Source organism: Leptodactylus fuscus, chromosome 3 (genome assembly GCF_031893055.1).
Source record: "Leptodactylus fuscus isolate aLepFus1 chromosome 3, aLepFus1.hap2, whole genome shotgun sequence".
Classification (NCBI taxonomy): domain Eukaryota; kingdom Metazoa; phylum Chordata; class Amphibia; order Anura; family Leptodactylidae; genus Leptodactylus; species Leptodactylus fuscus.
Genome location: NC_134267.1, coordinates 241,428,029 through 241,450,689, shown reverse-complemented (window position 1 = coordinate 241,450,689; position 22,661 = coordinate 241,428,029). Strand labels below are relative to the sequence as shown.

The 22,661-nt window shown below is 47.6% G+C and overlaps 1 protein-coding gene across 1 annotated transcript; it reads right to left on the bottom strand.

The window, feature by feature from the left end:
• Nucleotides 1-6: 6 nt before the first annotated feature.
• On the bottom strand, nucleotides 7-21,784 carry LOC142196867 (dystrobrevin beta-like). The gene is made up of 6 exons (XM_075266848.1): nucleotides 21,695-21,784; nucleotides 8,830-8,897; nucleotides 8,643-8,723; nucleotides 2,006-2,219; nucleotides 1,840-1,925; nucleotides 7-271 (listed from the first exon to the last, which is right to left on the bottom strand). Exons 2-6 carry the CDS (start codon nucleotides 8,894-8,896, stop codon nucleotides 162-164), a joined length of 558 nt encoding a protein of 185 aa, XP_075122949.1. The 5' UTR covers nucleotide 8,897; nucleotides 21,695-21,784; the 3' UTR covers nucleotides 7-161.
• Between the last annotated feature and the right edge of the window lie 877 nt (nucleotides 21,785-22,661).

The window sequence follows — 22,661 nt, the reverse complement described above, 5'->3', positions numbered from 1 at the left end:
ATGCCAGATTATCAGACTCCCCCGTATCTCCAGGTTGATGCCGGATTATCAGAAACCCTCTGTCCCTACATGATTGGTGTTCTGGTCACCCCTCCTCTGGGGTCAGTGGTCTCTTCCTCTCTGGCCCCTCCCCACAGTCTATCCACACGCGTGTTACATGGTTAGGTGAGGAGCAGACGCGGTGCGGGCGGCAGTGATGTTAGTAACAGGTTATTACCGACTCTACGCACCAACCTGACCGCACTGTGTCCAGCTGAGGGCGCTCTGGAGTCTAATGGGAGATAAAATACCAGGTCAGAGGTCAGCAACATAGGAGAGGAACTACAAGTGCCAGCCAGTGCTAGCCGCAAGCTCCAGGTTGTCCCCAGTTAGGCGGCTATCAGGAGAAAAGGGGCTACGGCGGCCTCGGTATGCTTGGACTTGTAGTCCCACAGCATAATATATCAGACCAGGACATTGCAGTGGGATTGAAGCTCCAGCTGTAATCCAGATTATACAAATGACATAACACGGACTGACCCTGAGCTACATCAGGTCTTCTACTCCAGTCACAGCAAGAGCTGCACTCACATGTCCCCTACTCCAGACATAGACGGAGCTGCACTCATATGTCCCCTACTCCAGTCACAGCAAGAGCTGCACTCACACGTCCCCTACTCCAGTCACAGCAAGAGCTGCACTCACACGTCCCCTACTCCAGTCACAGCAAGAGCTGCACTCACACGTCCTCTACTCCAGTCACAGCAAGAGCTGCACTCACACGTCCTCTACTCCAGTCACAGCAAGAGCTGCACTCACACGTCCCCTACTCCAGTCACAGCAAGAGCTGCACTCACACGTCCCCTGCTCCAGACACAGACGGAGCTGCACTCACACGTCCCCTACTCCAGTCACAGCAAGAGCTGCACTCACACGTCCCCTACTCCAGTCACAGCAAGAGCTGCACTCACACGTCCCCTACTCCAGTCACAGCAAGAGCTGCACTCACACGTCCTCTACTCCAGTCACAGCAAGAGCTGCACTCACACGTCCCCTACTCCAGTCACAGCAAGAGCTGCACTCACACGTCCCCTACTCCAGTCACATCAAGAGCTGCACTCACACGTCCCCTACTCCAGTCACAGCAAGAGCTGCACTCACACGTCCCCTACTCCAGTCACAGCAAGAGCTGCACTCACACGTCCCCTACTCCAGTCACATCAAGAGCTGCACTCACACGTCCCCTACTCCAGTCACAGCAAGAGCTGCACTCACACGTCCCCTACTCCAGTCACAGCAAGAGCTGCACTCACACGTCCCCTACTCCAGTCACAGCAAGAGCTGCAGTTACATGTCCTCTTCTCCAGACACAGACAGAGCTGCACTCACAATTCTGCTACTACCTGCATTCTACTCTGGTCACAGCTAGAGCTGTACTCACATGTCCTCTACTCCAGCCACAGACAGGTCTGCATTCTGCTATCACATGGCTTCTACTCCAGTCACAGCCAAACCTGCCCTCACATGTCCTCTACCCCAGACACAAACAGAAATGCATTCACAACTGCAATTTGTTATGGCTTCTACTCCAGTCACAGTTAGAGCTGCTCTCACAATTCTATTTTCACATGACTTCTACTCCACTCACAGACAGATCTGCCCTCACGTCCTCTACTCCAGTCACAGCCAGATCTGCCCTCACATCCTCTACTCCAGTTACAGCCAGAGCTGCACTCTCACCCCTGCAGGCCTTGGAGTATATAAGACAGGAGGTAGCTCAGGATCAGTAGTCATACCCTGCCCTGCCACTAGAGGGCCCCGGTGTGACCTGTTATAGGGAGACTCCGCCCTCGCACTTACATCTCAACTTGTCCAGGATCTTGCCGCCGCACATGGTCGCCAGGATCGCCTTCACCGAGAACACCGTCAGCTTCCCGTGTCCTTCACTGCAACAGAGCGAGACGGTCAGCGACTACATGTGACTCCGCCCATAATCCAGTATGTCATGTGACCTGCGGCCTCTGACCTGTCGTAGGCGGCGATCATGAAGTTGAGCAGGAGGCTGATGGACTGATCGACGCCGATCTGGTGGGTGGAGGGCAGGCGCTTGTTGAGCTGGTAGTAGATGGAGGAGATGATGGTCTCCAGGCGAGACACGTTCATCTCCGTCATGTGATCCAGAGTGTTCAGACCGTTGTCACGGAACGCCTCAATCATGTTCCAGATGTCCACCAGGTGCACTGCAAGAGACAGCCGGGAGGTGAGACAGCGCCGGATATCAGAGAGGGGGAGAGCGCCGGATATCAGAGAGGGGAGAGAGCACCGGATATCAGAGAGGGGAGAGAGCACCGGATATCAGAGAGGGGAGAGAGCGCCGGATATCAGAGAGGGGAGAGAGCACCGGATATCAGAGAGGGGAGAGAGCGCCGGATATCAGAGAGGGGAGAGAGCACCGGATATCAGAGAGGGGAGAGAGCGCCGGATATCAGAGAGGGGAGAGAGCACCGGATATCAGAGAGGGGGAGAGCGCCGGATATCAGAGAGGGGAGAGAGCACCGGATATCAGAGAGGGGGAGAGCGCCGGATATCAGAGAGGGGAGAGAGCACCGGATATCAGAGAGGGGAGAGAGCGCCGGATATCAGAGAGGGGAGAGAGCGCCGGATATCAGAGAGGGGGAGAGAGCGCCGGATATCAGAGAGGGGAGAGAGCGCCGGATATCAGAGAGAGGAGAGAGCGCCAGATATCAGAGAGGGGGAGAGCGCCGGATATCAGAGGGGGGGGAGAGAGCACCGGATATCAGAGAGGGGAGAGAGCGCCGGATATCAGAGAGGGGGAGAGAGCGCCGGATATCAGAGAGGGGAGAGAGCGCCGGATATCAGAGAGGGGGAGAGAGAGCGCCAGATATCAGAGAGGGGAGAGAGCGCCGGATATCAGAGAGGGGAGAGAGCGCCGGATATCAGAGAGGGGGGAGAGAGCGCCGGATATCAGAGAGGGGAGAGAGCGCCAGATATCAGAGAGGGGAGAGAGCGCCGGATATCAGAGGGGGGAGAGAGCGCCGGATATCAGAGGGGGGAGAGAGCGCCGGATATCAGAGAGGGGAGAGCGCCGGATATCAGAGAGGGGAGAGAGCACCGGATATCAGAGAGGGGGAGAGCGCCGGATATCAGAGGGGGGGAGAGAGCACCGGATATCAGAGAGGGGGGAGAGAGCGCCGGATATCAGAGAGGGGGAGAGCGCCGGATATCAGAGAGGGGAGAGAGCGCCGGATATCAGAGAGGGGGAGAGCGCCGGATATCAGAGGGGGGGAGAGTGCACCGGATATCAGAGAGGGGAGAGAGCGCCGGATATCAGAGAGGGGGAGAGAGCGCCGGATATCAGAGAGGGGAGAGAGCGCCGGATATCAGAGAGGGGGAGAGCGCCGGATATCAGAGAGGGGGAGAGCGCCGGATATCAGAGGGGGGAGAGAGCGCCGGATATCAGAGAGGGGGAGAGCGCCGGATATCAGAGGGGGGAGAGAGCGCCGGATATCAGAGAGGGGAGAGAGCGCCGGATATCAGAGAGGGGGAGAGAGCGCCGGATATCAGAGAGGGGAGAGAGCGCCGGATATCAGAGAGGGGGAGAGAGAGCGCCAGATATCAGAGAGGGGAGAGAGCGCCGGATATCAGAGGGGGGAGAGAGAGCGCCAGATATCAGAGAGGGGAGAGAGCGCCGGATATCAGAGGGGGGAGAGAGCGCCGGATATCAGAGAGGGGGAAGAGAGCGCCGGATATCAGAGAGGGGAGAGAGCGCCGGATATCAGAGGGGGGAGAGAGCGCCGGATATCAGAGAGGGGGAGAGCGCCGGATATCAGAGGGGGGGAGAGTGCACCGGATATCAGAGAGGGGAGAGAGCGCCGGATATCAGAGAGGGGGAGAGAGCGCCGGATATCAGAGAGGGGAGAGAGAGCGCCAGATATCAGAGAGGGGAGAGAGCGCCGGATATCAGAGAGGAGGGAGAGAGCGCCGGATATCAGAGAGGGGAGAGAGCGCCGGATATCAGAGGGGGGAGAGAGCGCCGGATATCAGAGGGGGGAGAGAGCGCCGGATATCAGAGAGGGGAGAGAGCGCCGGATATCAGAGGGGGGGAGAGAGCGCCGGATATCAGAGGGGGGGAGAGAGCGCCGGATATCAGAGAGGGGGAGAGCGCCGGATATCAGAGGGGGGAGAGAGCGCCGGATATCAGAGAGGGGAGAGAACGCCGGATATCAGAGAGAGGAGAGAGCGTCGGATGTCAGAGAGGGGAGAGAGCGCCGGATATCAGAGGGGGGAGAGAGCACCGGATATCAGAGAGGGGAGAGAGCGCCGGATATCAGAGAGGGGAGAGAGCGCCGGATGTGACAGAGAGGGGAGAGAGCGCCGGATGTGACAGAGAGGGGAGAGAGTGCCGGATGTCAGAGGGGGGAGAGAGAGCCGGATATCAGAGAGGTGAATGAGCGCCGGATATCATAGAGGGGAGAGAAAGTGCCGGATATCAGAGGGGTGAGAGAGCTCCGGATATCAGAGAGGGGAGAGAGCGCCGGATGTCAGAGAGGGGAGAGAGCGCCGGATATCAGAGAGGGAAGAGAGCGCCGGATATCAGAGAGGGGAGAGAGCGCCGGATGTGACAGAGAGGGGAGAGAGTGCCGGATGTCAGAGGGGGGAGAGAGCGCCGGATATCAGAGAGGGGAGAGAGCGCCGGATGTGACAGAGAGGGGAGAGAGCGCCGGATGTGACAGAGAGGGGAGAGAGTGCCGGATGTCAGAGGGGGGAGAGAGAGCCGGATATCAGAGAGGTGAATGAGCGCCGGATATCATAGAGGGGAGAGAAAGTGCCGGATATCAGAGGGGTGAGAGAGCTCCGGATATCAGAGAGGGGAGAGAGCGCCGGATGTCAGAGAGGGGAGAGAGCGCCGGATATCAGAGAGGGAAGAGAGCGCCGGATATCAGAGAGGGGAGAGAGCGCCGGATGTGACAGAGAGGGGAGAGAGTGCCGGATGTCAGAGGGGGGAGAGAGCGCTGGATGTCAGAGAGGGGAGAGAGCGTCGGATATCAGAGAGGGGAGAGAGCGCCGGATGTGACAGAGAGGGGAGAGAGCGCCGGATGTGACAGAGAGGGGAGAGAGCGCCGGATGTCAGAGAGGGGAGAGAGCGCCGGATGTCAGAGAGGGGAGAGAGCGCCGGATGTGACAGAGAGGGGAGAGAGCGCCGGATGTGACAGAGAGGGGAGAGAGCGCCGGATGTCAGAGAGGGGAGAGAGCGCCGGATGTCAGAGAGGGGAGAGAGCACCAGATGTGACAGAGAGGGGAGAGAGTGCCGGATGTCAGAGAGGGGAGAGAGCGCCGGATGTCAGAGAGGGGAGAGAGCGCCGGATGTCAGAGAGGGGAGAGAGCGCCGGATGTCAGAGAGGGGAGAGAGCGCCGGATGTCAGAGAGGGGAGAGAGCGCCAGATATCAGAGAGGGGAGAGAGCGCCAGATATCAGAGAGGGGAGAGAGCGCCGGATATCAGAGAGGTGAATGAGCGCCGGATATCAGAGAGGGGAGAGAGCGCCGGATATCAGAGAGGGGAGAGAGCGTTGGATGTCAGAGAGGGGAGAGAGCGCCGGATATCAGAGAGGGGAGAGAGCGTTGGATGTCAGAGAGGGGAGAGAGCGCCGGATGTCAGAGAGGGGAGAGAGCGCCGGATATCAGAGAGGTGAGAGAGCGCCGGATATCAGAGAGGGGAGAGAGCGCCGGATATCAGAGAGGGGAGAGAGCGCCGGATATCAGAGAGGGGAGAGAGCGCCGGATATCAGAGAGGGGAGAGAGCGCCGGATGTGACAGAGAGGGGAGAGAGCGCCGGATGTGACAGAGAGGGGAGAGAGCGCCGGATATCAGAGAGGGGAGAGAGCGCCGGATATCAGAGAGGGGAGAGAGCGCTGGATGTGACAGAGAGGGGAGAGAGCGCCGGATATCAGAGAGGGGAGAGAGCGCTGGATGTGACAGAGAGGGGAGAGAGCGCCGGATGTCAGAGGGGGGAGAGAGCGCCGGATGTCAGAGGGGGGAGAGAGCGCCGGATGTGACAGAGAGGGGAGAGAGTGCCGGATGTCAGAGGGGGGAGAGAGCGCCGGATGTCAGAGAGGGGAGAGAGCGCCGGATATCAGAGAGGGGAGAGAGCGCCGGATATCAGAGAGGGGAGAGAGCGCCGGATATCAGAGGGGGGAGAGAGCGCCGGATGTGACAGAGAGGGGAGAGAGCGCCGGATATCAGAGAGGGGAGAGAGCGCCGGATATCAGAGAGGGGAGAGAGCGCCGGATATCAGAGAGGGGAGAGAGCGCTGGATGTGACAGAGAGGGGAGAGAGCGCCGGATATCAGAGAGGGGAGAGAGCGCTGGATGTGACAGAGAGGGGAGAGAGCGCCGGATGTCAGAGGGGGGAGAGAGCGCCGGATGTCAGAGGGGGGAGAGAGCGCCGGATGTCAGAGGGGGGAGAGAGCGCCGGATGTGACAGAGAGGGGAGAGAGTGCCGGATGTCAGAGGGGGGAGAGAGCGCCGGATGTCAGAGAGGGGAGAGAGCGCCGGATATCAGAGAGGGGAGAGAGCGCCGGATATCAGAGAGGAGAGAGAGCGCTGGATGTGACAGAGAGGAGAGAGAGCGCTGGATGTGACAGAGAGGGGAGAGAGCGCCGGATGTCAGAGGGGGGAGAGAGCGCCGGATGTCAGAGGGGGGAGAGAGCGCCGGATGTCAGAGGGGGGAGAGAGCGCCGGATGTGACAGAGAGGGGAGAGAGCGCCGGATGTCAGAGAGGTGAGAGAGCGCCGGATGTCAGAGAGGGGAGAGAGCGCCGGATGTCAGAGGGGGGGAGAGAGCACCAGATGTGAGAGAAGTGAGAGAGCGCCGGATGTGACAGAGAATGCCAGATATGAGACAGATGATAAGAGACTGCTTTTGTATCCGGTGTCCTGTTACAATGGATGGATCCAGGCCGGACGTCGCTGTAACAAACCCTCAGCTGTGACTAGTCTGCGCCGATACTCACGGTTACATCTCTTCTGTACGAAGCGCAGCTTACACGCCGGATATCAGAGAGGAGAGAGAGCGCTGGATGTGACAGAGAGGGGAGAGAGCGCCGGATATCAGAGAGGGGAGAGAGCGCCGGATATCAGAGAGGGGAGAGAGCGCCGGATATCAGAGAGGGGAGAGAGCGCCAGATATCAGAGAGCGGAGAGAGCGCCAGATATCAGAGAGCGGAGAGAGCGCCAGATATCAGAGAGGGGAGAGAGCGCCGGATATCAGAGAGGGGGAGAGAGCGCCGGATATCAGAGAGGGGAGAGAGCGCCGGATATCAGAGGGGTGAGAGAGCGCCGGATATCAGAGAGGGGAGAGAGCGCCGGATATCAGAGGGGTGAGAGAGCTCCGGATATCAGAGAGGGGAGAGAGCGCCGGATGTCAGAGAGGGGAGAGAGCGCCGGATGTCAGAGGGGGGAGAGAGCGCTGGATATCAGAGAGGGGAGAGAGCGCCGGATGTCAGAGAGGGGAGAGAGCGCCGGATGTCAGAGAGGGGAGAGAGCGCCGGATGTGACAGAGAGGGGAGAGAGTGCCGGATGTCAGAGGGGGGAGAGAGCACCGGATGTCAGAGAGGGGAGAGAAAGTGCCGGATATCAGAGGGGTGAGAGAGCTCCGGATATCAGAGAGGGGAGAGAGCGCCGGATGTCAGAGAGGGGAGAGAGCGCCGGATGTCAGAGAGGGGAGAGAGCGCCGGATGTCAGAGAGGGGAGAGAGCGCCGGATGTCAGAGAGGGGAGAGAGCGCCGGATGTCAGAGAGGGGAGAGAGCGCCGGATGTGACAGAGAGGGGAGAGAGTGCCGGATGTCAGAGGGGGGAGAGAGCACCGGATGTCAGAGAGGGGAGAGAGCGCCGGATATCAGAGAGGAGAGAGAGCGCCGGATATCAGAGAGGAGAGAGAGCGCTGGATGTGACAGAGAGGGGAGAGAGCGCTGGATGTGACAGAGAGGGGAGAGAGCGCCGGATGTCAGAGGGGGGAGAGAGCGCCGGATGTCAGAGGGGGGAGAGAGCGCCGGATGTCAGAGGGGGGAGAGAGCGCCGGATGTCAGAGGGGGGAGAGAGCGCCGGATGTCAGAGGGGGGAGAGAGCGCCGGATGTCAGAGGGGGGAGAGAGCGCCGGATGTCAGAGGGGGGAGAGAGCGCCGGATGTGACAGAGAGGGGAGAGAGCGCCGGATGTGACAGAGAGGAGAGAGAGCGCCGGATCTGACAGAGAGGAGAGAGAGTGCCGGATGTCAGAGAGGGGAGAGAGCACCAGATGTCAGAGGGGGGAGAGAGCGCCGGATGTCAGAGGGGGGAGAGAGCGCCGGATGTCAGAGGGGGGAGAGAGCGCCGGATGTGACAGAGAGGGGAGAGAGCGCCGGATGTGACAGAGAGGAGAGAGAGCGCCGGATCTGACAGAGAGGAGAGAGAGCGCCGGATGTCAGAGAGGGGAGAGAGCACCAGATGTGAGAGAAGTGAGAGAGCGCCGGATGTGACAGAGAATGCCAGATATGAGACAGATGATAAGAGACTGCTTTTGTATCCGGTGTCCTGTTACAATGGATGGGTCCAGGCCGGACGTCGCTGTAACAAACCCTCAGCTGTGACTAGTCTGCGCCGATACTCACGGTTACATCTCTTCTGTACGAAGCGCAGCTTACACGCCGTCCGGTAGGTCGACAGCCGGATCACGTCAAAGTTCTGTGCCCCTGATAAAGGAGAGACGTCAGTGACAGGAACAACCAACATGGCTGCCACTCTAGCGCACAAAGCACCCAGCTTTCCTAGAGCCCTGAATACCCTACAGGTACTCACTCATCTCCATGAAGAGCTGCCGCTTCTCCGCCATCGTCCTCCGGTGCCTGCCGCTCTCCTCAATCATCCTGCCAGGTAAAGAGTCACAGGTCAGACTGCCACATCCATGATGGGGGCGCTATACTGCACACATTATACATGACAGGGGGCGCTGCAGAGCACACATTATAAATGACAGGGGGCGCTGAAGAGCACACATACATGACAGCATCTCCATACTATGAAGATTTCCCAGATTACAGGGCTGTTTCGGTATTGCCGGTTCCCCCAGATCTGTTTGTTTACCCTCCTGCACATCCATAGTGAGCCAGCGGATAAGGATCGGAGTGACACATTATCACCAGGCGGCTGCAGCTTTATCTGTACATTACAGGAGCGGACGTGGTGGGAACATCCTCAATATATACAGAGAGTGAGGATATACACCTGCAGACACCGGGGCTATCCTCTGTATACATAGAGTGAGGATATACACCTGCAGACACCAGGGCTATCCTCTGTATACATAGAGTGAGGATATACACCTGCAGACACCAGGGCTATCCTCTGTATACATAGAGTGAGGATATACACCTGCAGACACTGGGGCTATCCTCTGTATACAGAGAGTGAGGATATACACCTGCAGACACCGGGGCTATCCTCTGTATACATAGAGTGAGGATATACACCTGCAGACACCAGGGCTATCCTCTGTATACATAGAGTGAGGATATACACCTGCAGACACCAGAGCTATCCTCTGTATACAAAGAGAGACGATATGTACCTGCAGACACCAGGGCTATCCTCTGTATACATAGAGTGAGGATATACACCTGCAGACACCAGGGCTATCCTCTGTATACAGAGAGTGAGGATATACACCTGCAGACACCAGGGCTATCCTCTGTATACAGAGAGTGAGGATATACACCTGCAGACACCAGGGCTATCCTCTGTATACAGAGAGTGAGGATATACACCTGCAGACACCGGGGCTATCCTCTGTATACAGAGAGTGAGGATATACACCTGCAGACACCGGGGCTATCCTCTGTATACAGAGAGTGAGGATATACACCTGCAGACACCAGGGCTATCCTCTGTATACAAAGAGAGACGATATGTACCTGCAGACACCGGGGCTATCCTCTGTATACAGAGAGTGAGGATATACACCTGCAGACACCGGGGCTATCCTCTGTATACATAAAGTGAGGATATACACCTGCAGACACCAGGGCTATCCTCTGTATACAGAGAGTGAGGATATACACCTGCAGACACCAGGGCTATCCTCTGTATACAGAGAGTGAGGATATACACCTGCAGACACTGGGGCTATCCTCTGTATACAAAGAGAGAAGATATGTACCTGCAGACACCGGGGCTATCCTCTGTATACAGAGAGTGAGGATATATACCTGCAGACACCAGGGCTATCCTCTGTATACAGAGAGTGAGGATATATACCTGCAGACACCAGGGCTATCCTCTGTATACATAGAGTGAGGATATATACCTGCAGACACCAGCACTGTCCTCTATATACTGAGAGGGAGGATATATACCTGCAGACACCAGGGCTATCCTCTGTATACATAGAGTGAGGATATACACCTACAGACACCAGCACTGTCCTCTATATACAGAGAGTGAGGATATATACCTGCAGAAAACAGCACAATGTACAAGGATAGCCTACTAGAGACCTGAAAATAGGTGAGCTACCTACCCCTACACCAATGACATCAGTAAGAGCACAACCTACCCCTACACCGGTGACATCAGTAAGAGCACAACCTACCCCTACACTGGAGACATCAGTAAGAGTACAACCTACCCCTACACCGGTGACATCACTAAGAGCACAACCTACCCCTACACCGGTGACATCACTAAGAGCACAACCTACCCCTACACTGGAGACATCAGTAAGAGCACAACCTACCCCTACACCGGTGACATCACTAAGAGCACAACCTACCCCTACACCGGTGACATCAGTAAGAGCACAACCTACCCCTACACCGGAGACATCAGTAAGAGTACAACCTACCCCTACACCGGTGACATCAGTAAGAGTACAACCTACCCCTACACCGGTGACATCACTAAGAGCACAACCTACCCCTACACCAGTGACATCAGTAAGAGTACAACCTACCCCTACACTGGTGACATCAGTAAGAGCACAACCTACCCCTACACTGGAGACATCAGTAAGAGTACAACCTACCCCTACACCGGTGACATCAGTAAGAGCACAACCTACCCCTACACTGGTGACATCAGTAAGAGCACAACCTACCCCTACACTGGAGACATCAGTAAGAGTACAACCTACCCCTACACCAGTGACATCAGTAAGAGCACAACCTACCCCTACACTGGTGACATCACTAAGAGCACAACCTACCCCTACACCGGTGACATCAGTAAGAGTACAACCTACCCCTACACTGGTGACATCACTAAGAGCACAACCTACCCCTACACCGGTGACATCACTAAGAGCACAACCTACCCCTACACCGGTGACATCAGTAAGAGCACAACCTACCCCTACACTGGAGACATCAGTAAGAGCACAACCTACCCCTACACTGGAGACATCACTAAGAGCACAACCTACCCCTACACTGGAGACATCAGTAAGAGTACAACCTACCCCTACACCGGTGACATCAGTAAGAGAACAACCTACCCCTACACCGGTGACATCAGCACAACACATCTTGCTCCAGGCTGCCCCCTATGTATGATACTACACTACGTCCCTGTACACACCTGTAGAAGCCCCTGTACACGCAGCACTGCAGCGATCTGGCTCCTCAGTGAATGACCCCCAGCGCAGCGCGGACAGCAGTGACAGCGCTGCCCGGAGGACGGTGTAATGGAAACAGCCGCAGCCTATGTTGTTCTTTCCACTGGTGTTTATCTAGTGATAACAGGCGGCCTCGCACCTTCATGTGTCCTGACAACCAGCACACGCATCCAGGGCCACCACGCAGCTCCGCACACCCAGCTCTGCAATGCAGTAAAACTTTGTAGTGTTTGTAGTGTGACAATCCCCGGACACTTCTGTGTAGTCCGGTCAGGACATCACACCAATGTCAACACAACATCTGCAGAGAGGCAACACACAACCGCAAGCTACACGTAGGAGAATTACAAGATACCACTCCATGATGGAGGTGCACGGCTATCACTACGGGGACAAAATAACTGGGATCACAGAGAACATGACCCACCCACCCCTCCACCAGTGACATCACAGAGAACAAAACCCGCCCCTACACCAGTGACATCACAGAGAACAAAACCCGCCCCTACACCAGTGACATCATAGAGAACAAAACCCGCCCCTACACCAGTGACATCATAGAGAACAAAACCCGCCCCTACACCAGTGACATCATAGAGAACAAAACCCGCCCCTACACCAGTGACATCACAAAGAGCAAAACCCGCCCCTACACCAGTGACATCACAGAGAACATGACCCGCCCCTACACCAGTGACATCAGAGAACATGACCCACCCCTACACCAGTGACATCACAGAGAGCATAACCCGCCCCTACACCAGTGACATCACAAAGAGCAAAACCCGCCCCTACACCAGTGACATCACAGAGAACATGACCCGCCCCTACACCAGTGACATCATAGAGAACAAAACCCGCCCCTACACCAGTGACATCATAGAGAACAAAACCCGCCCCTACACAAGTGACATCACAAAGAGCAAAACCCGCCCCTACACCAGTGACATCACAAAGAGCAAAACCCGCCCCTCCACCAGTGACATCACAGAGAGCATAACCCGCCCCTCCACCAGTGACATCACAAAGAGCAAAACCCGCCCCTACACCAGTGACATCACAAAGAGCATAACCCGCCCCTACACCAGTGACATCAGAGAACATGACTGACCCCTCCACCAGTGACATCATAGAGAGCATAATCCGCCCTTCCAGTGACATCAGAGAACAAACCCACCCCTACACCAGTGACATCACAAAACATAACCCTCCCCTACACCAGTGACAACATAATTTCTTTCTATAACATCAAAAAACATGCAACCTATAATATTACCAAGAACCCGATGTACTCAACTGTAGAATGTTGCAAGGAGCGACTCTCTAGTCTGACTCATAAAGAGCCATCATTAACAAATGTCCCATGTACCCCTCTATAATGTACAAGTGCCCTCTAATAGTGCACATGTGCAGAAGTCATCTTAAGAAAACAACCTCTTAATGTTGTCACAAAGCCCCTATAACATAAGCAGGTGATGCTGTAGTACAGGACTGTCATACGGTATATTGTATCACAGAGACATTATATCCCAGCACTGTACATAATACTGCGCTCTATGTACAAGAATATAACTACTATAATACTACTCCTATGTACAAGAATATAACTACTATAATACTGCTCCTATGTACAAGAATATAACTACTATAATACTACTCCTATGTATAAGAATATAACTACTATAATACTACTCCTATGTACAAGAATATAACTACTATAATACTACTCCTATGTACAAGAATATAAATAAGAAAAAATTCCAAAAAGGATTCAAACAAAGTTTGAAGGATCTGCAGCTCAGAGGAGGTTAAAACTCAAAAAAAAAACTTTATTTCATACTTTTAAAAGGACTCACCCCAAGTGGGTGAATACATTCAGAGGTTTAACAACAGAACATAGTGAGAAAAAGATAGAAAAAATGTGAAAATAAAACCAAAACCGCTGACACGTTTCGGGACAGATTTTTAATGTCCCTTAATCATAGCGGAAAACAGGCTGTATTCCGCTATGATTAAGGGACATTAAAAATCTGTCCCGAAACGCGTCAGCGGTTTTGGTTTTATTTTCACATTTTTTCTATCTTTTTCTCACTATGTTCTGTTGTTAAACCTCTGAATGTATTCACCCACTTGGGGTGAGTCCTTTTAAAAGTATGAAATAAAGTTTTTTTTTTGAGTTTTAACCTCCTCTGAGCTGCAGATCCTTCAAACTTTGTTTGAATCCTTTTTGGAATTTTTTCTCATCGTTTTACCTCCAGGAGGTCAAGGAGAACAGGGTCGTGCACCACAGGAGGATAAATGAACGGAAGATAGGTGAGCTACTTCTCTATTTTTTCTAAAAGTGTTGTTTTTTGAAGAATATAAATACTATAATACTTCCTCCTATGTACAAGAATATAACTACTATAATACTACTCCTATGTACTAGAATATAACTACTATAATACTGCTCCTATGTACAAGAATATAACTACTATAATACTACTCCTATGTACAAGAATATAACTACTATAATACTACTCCTATGTACAAGAATATAACTACTATAATACTACTCCTATGTACAAGAATATAACTACTATAATACTTCCTCCTATGTACAAGAATATAACTACTATAATACTACTCCTATGTACAAGAATATAACTACTATAATACTACTCCTATGTACAAGAATATAACTACTATAATACTACTCCTATGTACAAGAATATAACTACTATAATACTACTCCTATGTACAAGAATATAACTACTATAATACTTCCTCCTATGTACAAGAATATAACTACTATAATACTACTCCTATGTACAAGAATATAACTACTATAATACTACTCCTATGTACAAGAATATAACTACTATAATACTACTCCTATGTACAAGAATATAACTACTATAATACTTCCTCCTATGTACAAGAATATAACTACTATAATACTACTCCTATGTACAAGAATATAACTACTATAATACTACTCCTATGTACAAGAATATAACTACTATAATACTGCTCCTATGTACAAGAATATAACTACTATAATACTTCCTCCTATGTACAAGAATATAACTACTATAATACTGCTCCTATGTACAAGAATATAACTACTATAATACTGCTCCTATGTACAAGAATATAACTACTATAATACTACCTCCTATGTACAAGAATATAACTACTATAATACTACTCCTATGTACAAGAATATAACTACTATAATACTTCCTCCTATGTACAAGAATATAACTACTATAATACTACTCCTATGTACAAGAATATAACTACTATAATACTACTCCTATGTACAAGAATATAACTACTATAATACTACTCCTATGTACAAGAATATAACTACTATAATACTTCCTCCTATGTACAAGAATATAACTACTATAATACTACTCCTATGTACAAGAATATAACTACTATAATACTACTCCTATGTACAAGAATATAACTACTATAATACTGCTCCTATGTACAAGAATATAACTACTATAATACTACCTCCTATGTACAAGAATATAACTACTATAATACTACTCCTATGTACAAGAATATAACTACTATAATACTGCTCCTATGTACAAGAATACAACTACTATAATACTTCCTCCTATGTACAAGAATATAACTACTATAATACTGCTCCTATGTACAAGAATATAACTACTATAATACTGCTCCTATGTACAAGAATATAACTACTATAATACTACCTCCTATGTACAAGAATATAACTACTATAATACTACTCCTATGTACAAGAATATAACTACTATAATACTTCCTCCTATGTACAAGAATATAACTACTATAATACTTCCTCCTATGTACAAGAATATAACTACTATAATACTACTCCTATGTACAAGAATATAACTACTATAATACTACTCCTATGTACAAGAATATAACTACTATAATACTTCCTCCTATGTACAAGAATATAACTACTATAATACTACTCCTATGTACAAGAATATAACTACTATAATACTACTCCTATGTACAAGAATATAACTACTATAATACTGCTCCTATGTACAAGAATATAACTACTATAATACTACCTCCTATGTACAAGAATATAACTACTATAATACTGCTCCTATGTGCAAGAATATAACTACTATAATACTACTCCTATGTACAAGAATATAACTACTATAATACTGCTCCTATGTACAAGAATACAACTACTATAATACTTCCTCCTATGTACAAGAATATAACTACTATAATACTGCTCCTATGTACAAGAATATAACTACTATAATACTGCTCCTATGTACAAGAATATAACTACTATAATACTACCTCCTATGTACAAGAATATAACTACTATAATACTGCTCCTATGTACAAGAATATAACTACTATAATACTACTCCTATGTACAAGAATATAACTACTATAATACTACTCCTATGTACAAGAATATAACTACTATAATACTTCCTCCTATGTACAAGAATATAACTACTATAATACTACTCCTATGTACAAGAATATAACTACTATAATACTACTCCTATGTACAAGAATATAACTACTATAATACTGCTCCTATGTACAAGAATATAACTACTATAATACTACCTCCTATGTACAAGAATATAACTACTATAATACTGCTCCTATGTACAAGAATATAACTACTATAATACTACCTCTTATGTACAAGAATATAACTACTATAATACTGCTTCTATGTACAAGAATATAACTACTATAATACTACTCCTATGTACAAGAATATAACTACTATAATACTGCTCCTATGTACAAGAATATAACTACTATAATACTGCTCCTATGTACAAGAATATAACTACTATAATACTGCTGCTATGTACAAGAATATAACTACTATAATACTAATCCTATGTACAAGAATATAACTACTACAATACTACTCCTATGTACAAGAATATAACTACTATAATACTACCTCCTATGTACAAGAATATAACTACTATAATACTGCTTCTATGTACAAGAATATAACTACTATAATACTACCTCCTATGTACAAGAATATAACTACTATAATACTGCTTCTATGTACAAGAATATAACTACTATAATACTACTCCTATGTACAAGAATATAACTACTATAATACTACTCCTATGTACAAGAATATAACTACTATAATACTGCTCCTATGTACAAGAATATAACTACTATAATACTACCTCCTATGTACAAGAATATAACTACTATAATACTGCTTCTATGTACAAGAATATAACTACTATAATACTACCTCCTACGTACAAGAATATAACTACTATAATACTGCTTCTATGTACAAGAATATAACTACTATAATACTACTCCTATGTACAAGAATATAACTACTATAATACTGCTCCTATGTACAAGAATATAACTACTATAATACTACCTCCTATGTACAAGAATATAACTACTATAATACTGCTTCTATGTACAAGAATATAACTACTATAATACTGCTTCTATGTACAAGAATATAACTACTATAATACTACTCCTATGTACAAGAATATAACTACTATAATACTGCTCCTATGTACAAGAATATAACTACTATAATACTACTCCTATGTACAAGAATATAACTACTATAATACTACCTCCTATGTACAAGAATATAACTACTATAATACTGCTTCTATGTACAAGAATATAACTACTATAATACTACCTCCTATGTACAAGAATATAACTACTATAATACTGCTTCTATGTACAAGAATATAACTACTATAATACTACTCCTATGTACAAGAATATAACTACTATAATACTACTCCTATGTACAAGAATATAACTACTATAATACTGCTCCTATGTACAAGAATATAACTACTATAATACTACCTCCTATGTACAAGAATATAACTACTATAATACTGCTTCTATGTACAAGAATATAACTACTATAATACTACCTCCTACGTACAAGAATATAACTACTATAATACTGCTTCTATGTACAAGAATATAACTACTATAATACTACTCCTATGTACAAGAATATAACTACTATAATACTGCTCCTATGTACAAGAATATAACTACTATAATACTACCTCCTATGTACAAGAATATAACTACTATAATACTGCTTCTATGTACAAGAATATAACTACTATAATACTGCTTCTATGTACAAGAATATAACTACTATAATACTACTCCTATGTACAAGAATATAACTACTATAATACTAATCCTATGTACAAGAACATAACTACTATAATACTGCTCCTATGTACAAGAACATAACTACTATAATACTACTCCTGTGTACAAGAATATAACTACTATAATACTACTCCTATGTACAAGAATATAACTACTATAATACTACTCCTATGTACAAGAATATAACTACTATAATACTACCTCCTATGTACAAGAATATAACTACTATAATATTGCTCCTATGTACAAGAATATAACTACTATAATACTGCTCCTATGTACAAGAATATAACTACTATAATACTACTCCTATGTACAAGAATATAACTACTATAATACTACTCCTATGTACAAGAATATAACTACTATAATACTGCTCCTATGTACAAGAATATAACTACTATAATACTGCTCCTATGTAGAAGAATATAACTACTATAATACCGCTCCTACTACCTCAATAACTTTTTTATTTCTCTGCTCTCAGAGCCATATGAGGTCTTAATATTTGTGGGACAATTTTTTCTTCCTGATGACATCATTAATTATTCTGCACATTGTATTGGGAAGCTGGAAAAAAATTCTGAATGGGGGGGATTTGAAGAAAAACTGCATTTGTGTGACATTCTTACGGGTTTCGGTTTTACAGCCGTCACTTTTCAGTCACAATGACCTGTCCTCTGTATTCTATGTTTCGGTGAGATTCTGGGGATACGAAATTTATTTTTATTTTTTTTACATTTTAACCCCTTAAAAAAATGTTTTTTCTAAAAGTCGCCATATTCTGACACCCGTAACTTTTTTTTATACTCCCGTGTACATAGGACATTATTTTGCAGGGCCGGATGTAATTTTTAGTTCCACCATTTTGGGGAATTGTTATGGATTTGATCCCTTTATAGTACCGCCTGCCTTCACAAGGCTCCCTGCTGTCATGACTATGGGGCACCAGCTCCGGAGATCACTTCCGGTGTCAGCGATCCCTGGCAAAATGGCGGCATCCACATGCTGCCGGTGAAATGGCTCCTCGGTCATGGGTTAATGCCCATGATCAGTGTGGGCACCAATCGCGGACATTAGTGCCGGGTGTCTGCTGTATAAAACAGCAGATACCCAGTGGCAATGGCGACCGCCCGGCTCCCGAACAGTCACCATCATTAAACTCTAGTACGGCAGATGTCAGGAAAGGGTTAAAGGGGTTATTTAAACAGTCAGTAACTTTTCAACTTAAGCGGAGTTCACACAGAGTTCTTTGGCCCGAATTTTGACACGGGACTCAAAATCCAGGACTCAAAATCCGCTCCAAATAACACCTCCCGCCGCGATTCGATGCCGGTGCAGTGCATTCCACTCCGGATTAGGCCCAAATGAAGGGCCTAGTCGGGAGGGAGTGTTGCACCGCGGATGCCCAAGGCGGATTCACCTGCGGAATCCGCGGCAACATAAAAAGAAGTGAACGGCTCCCATTGAAGTCAATGGGAGGTGTTTTTTTTAGGCAGATTCCACGTCAAAATCCGAACAAAAAAACTGTGTGTGAACTCGGCCTCAGTCTCCTTCCATAGATCAGGTGAGTCTGGACCAAGATGAATGCACTTGAATTAAAAATGTGGCTGATTTTTGCCTAAAAAACCCTCTGTAACATTCCTGCCACTAGGTGTCTCCCTTGTAATTTGCAGTTCACTCTTTTGTTACTAAGACGTCTGTCCCTAGATACTTTCTATTCCGTCTTACTAATTTCAGTATATACAGTGTTATACGCAGGATGTTACATATATACACTGTATACAGTGTTATATGCAGGAGGTGACATATGTACAGTATATAGAGGAGGTCACCTATAGACAGTAGATGACATATGGACAGCAGGTCCTCTATATACAGTGTAATATGTAGGAGGTGACATATGTACAGTATATACAGTGTTGTATCCAGGAGGTGACATATAGACAGTAGATGACATATAGACAGCAGGTGCTCTATATACAGTATATACAGTGTTAGAACCAGGAGATGAGATATATACAGTGTATACAGTATATAGAGGAGGTCACCTATAGACAGTAGATGACATATGGACAGCAGGTCCTCTGTATACAATATATAAAGTGTTATAGGCAGGAGGTAGCATATGTACAGTATATACAGTGTTGTGTCCAGGAGGTGACATATATACAGTATACACAGTGTTGTATCCAGGAGGTTACATATATACAGTATACAGAGGAGGTCACCTATAGACAGTAGATGACATATGGACAGCAGGTCCTCTATATACAGTATATACAGTGTTGTATCCAGGAGGTGACATATATACAGTATATATAGTATACAGAGGAGGTCACCTATAGACAGTAGATGACATATGGACAGCAGGTCCTCTCTATACAGTGTTGTGTCCAGGAGGTGACATATATACAGTATATACAGTGTACAGAGGAGGTCACCTATAGACAGTAGATGACATATGGACAGCAGGTCCTCTGTATACAGTGTTGTATCCAGGAGGTGACATATATACAGTATATACAGTATACAGAGGAGGTCACCTATAGACAGTAGATGACATATGGACAGCAGGTCCTCTATATACAGTATACACAGTGTTGTATCCAGGAGGTGACATATATACAGTATACAGAGGAGGTCACCTATAGACAGTAGATGACATATGGACAGCAGGTCCTCTCTATACAGTGTTATATCCAGGAGGTGACATATATACAGTGTATACAGTGTTATATCCAGGAGGTGACATATATACAGTGTATACAGTGTTATATCCAGGAGGTGACATATGTACAGTATATACAGTGTTGTATCCAGGAGGTGACATATAGACAGTAGATGACATATAGACAGCAGGTCCTCTATATACAGTATATACAGTGTTAGAACCAGGAGATGAGATATATACAGTGTATACAGTATATAGAGGAGGTCACCTATAGACAGTAGATGACATATGGACAGCAGGTCCTCTGTATACAATATATAAAGTGTTATAGGCAGGAGGTAGCATATGTACAGTATATACAGTGTTGTGTCCAGGAGGTGACATATATACAGTATACACAGTGTTGTATCCAGGAGGTTACATATATACAGTATACAGAGGAGGTCACCTATAGACAGTAGATGACATATGGACAGCAGGTCCTCTATATACAGTGTTGTGTCCAGGAGGTGATATATATACAGTGTATAAAGTATATGGAGGAGGGCACCTATAGACAGTAGATGACATATGGACAGCAGGTCCTCTATATACAGTATACACAGTGTTGTATCCAGGAGGTGACATATATACAGTATACAGAGGAGGTCACCTATAGACAGTAGATGACATATGGACAGCAGGTCCTCTCTATACAGTGTTGTGTCCAGGAGGTGACATATATACAGTATATACAGTATACAGAGGAGGTCACCTATAGACAGTAGATGACATATGGACAGCAGGTCCTCTCTATACAGTGCTGTATCCAGGAGGTGACATATATACAGTATACAGAGGAGGTCACCTATAGACAGTAGATGACATATGGACAGCAGGTCCTCTATATACAGTGTTGTATCCAGGAGGTGACATATATACAGTATACAGAGGAGGTCACCTATAGACAGTGGATGACATATGGACAGCAGGTCCTCTCTATACAATGTATATGATGTCTATATGGAATATACCAATGACTCTGGAGGGGGTATACAGGGCTACACACAGGATACATCATGATGAGGGGGAGTCTATAGACATAACGGAATGTGCCATAGTGCAGGCAGGATGGGGGTGTCACACACAGGCTGTACTGGCAGTATACAGCCCCCCACATACACGGACATGGCCCCGGTTCTCACCTCTCTCCGGTCTCCGCTCCCGGTCCCCGCAGCGCGCTCACAACTCTTCGGCACCGGCGGGGGGCGCGCTCCCTCTTCCTGCCAGCCCCGGAGGCGCGCTCTTGCTGCGCGTCCTCATGAGCTCCGCCCCCTTCACGTTGTACGTACATCACAGCCGGCGCCATCTTTCTTACTGGCAGAGTGTGCCAGGCTGGGCTTTTCTTTTCCTCTTTATATCTTCATGTAATGCTATTACTGTAATATAACACAGAGGATACTGTCTGTGATACAGGTATATACCTCTTATAGATAATATAGCTGTCTAGGAGGTCTGTGATATGGTTTAGTCATAAACCCCGCCCCTGATTATCCTAACCCTGCCCCCGCTTACATTCTGTTTTACACAGTAGACATGATTGGGGTTCTCGGAGAGGAAGACTCAATATCTACAACTTTATAAGAGACTTTATGTTTCCATTTTCACAACCTTTGCTTGACAGAGGAACAAGAACAACATGTCTGACCAATGCAAAGGATAGGTGGTCAGTGTATGATGACTGGGGGTCTCACTGCTGGACCCCCAACCTATCAGAAGAATAAAGGACCCTCCAAAAGTCCTGTCCAGTTCTCCATCAGTCCCATAGAAGTGAATGGACCAGTGGTCACTAGAGCTGTGTTCACACAGGCAATCGAAGGCCCTAGTATTTGTGAGGTTTATGGGCACAGGATACCATTACTACCAAGGCTAGTGACCCTGTCACTGTACAAGGAGTCCCCGATCATCAATTTTCTTTGTAGGGTGATGACATCATCAGCGCTATTATTGCCTTCTATTCATTTAAGTGACAGCGCCCGTCATTACATGGTTATCAGGAGGGGGCACTGCACACACTAGCAAGAGGTGACAGGAAGCGCTGGACCCCCCGAACATCCTCAGTATTTAATTAGTGGTCAGGTCTTATCACCAATAATGCAACCACATGTATGA

Bases quoted from the DNA above. Each gene is read 5' to 3' on its own strand.
- LOC142196867 (XM_075266848.1), bottom strand. From the start codon at position 8,896: ATGATTGAGGAGAGCGGCAGGCACCGGAGGACGATGGCGGAGAAGCGG. The intron at 8,724-8,829 runs GTGAGTACCTGT...CTCCTTTATCAG, and splicing joins GCAGCTCTTCATGGAGATGA to GGGCACAGAACTTTGACGTG. The intron at 1,926-2,005 runs GTCAGAGGCCGC...GCTCTGTTGCAG, and splicing joins ATGATCGCCGCCTACGACAG to TGAAGGACACGGGAAGCTGA.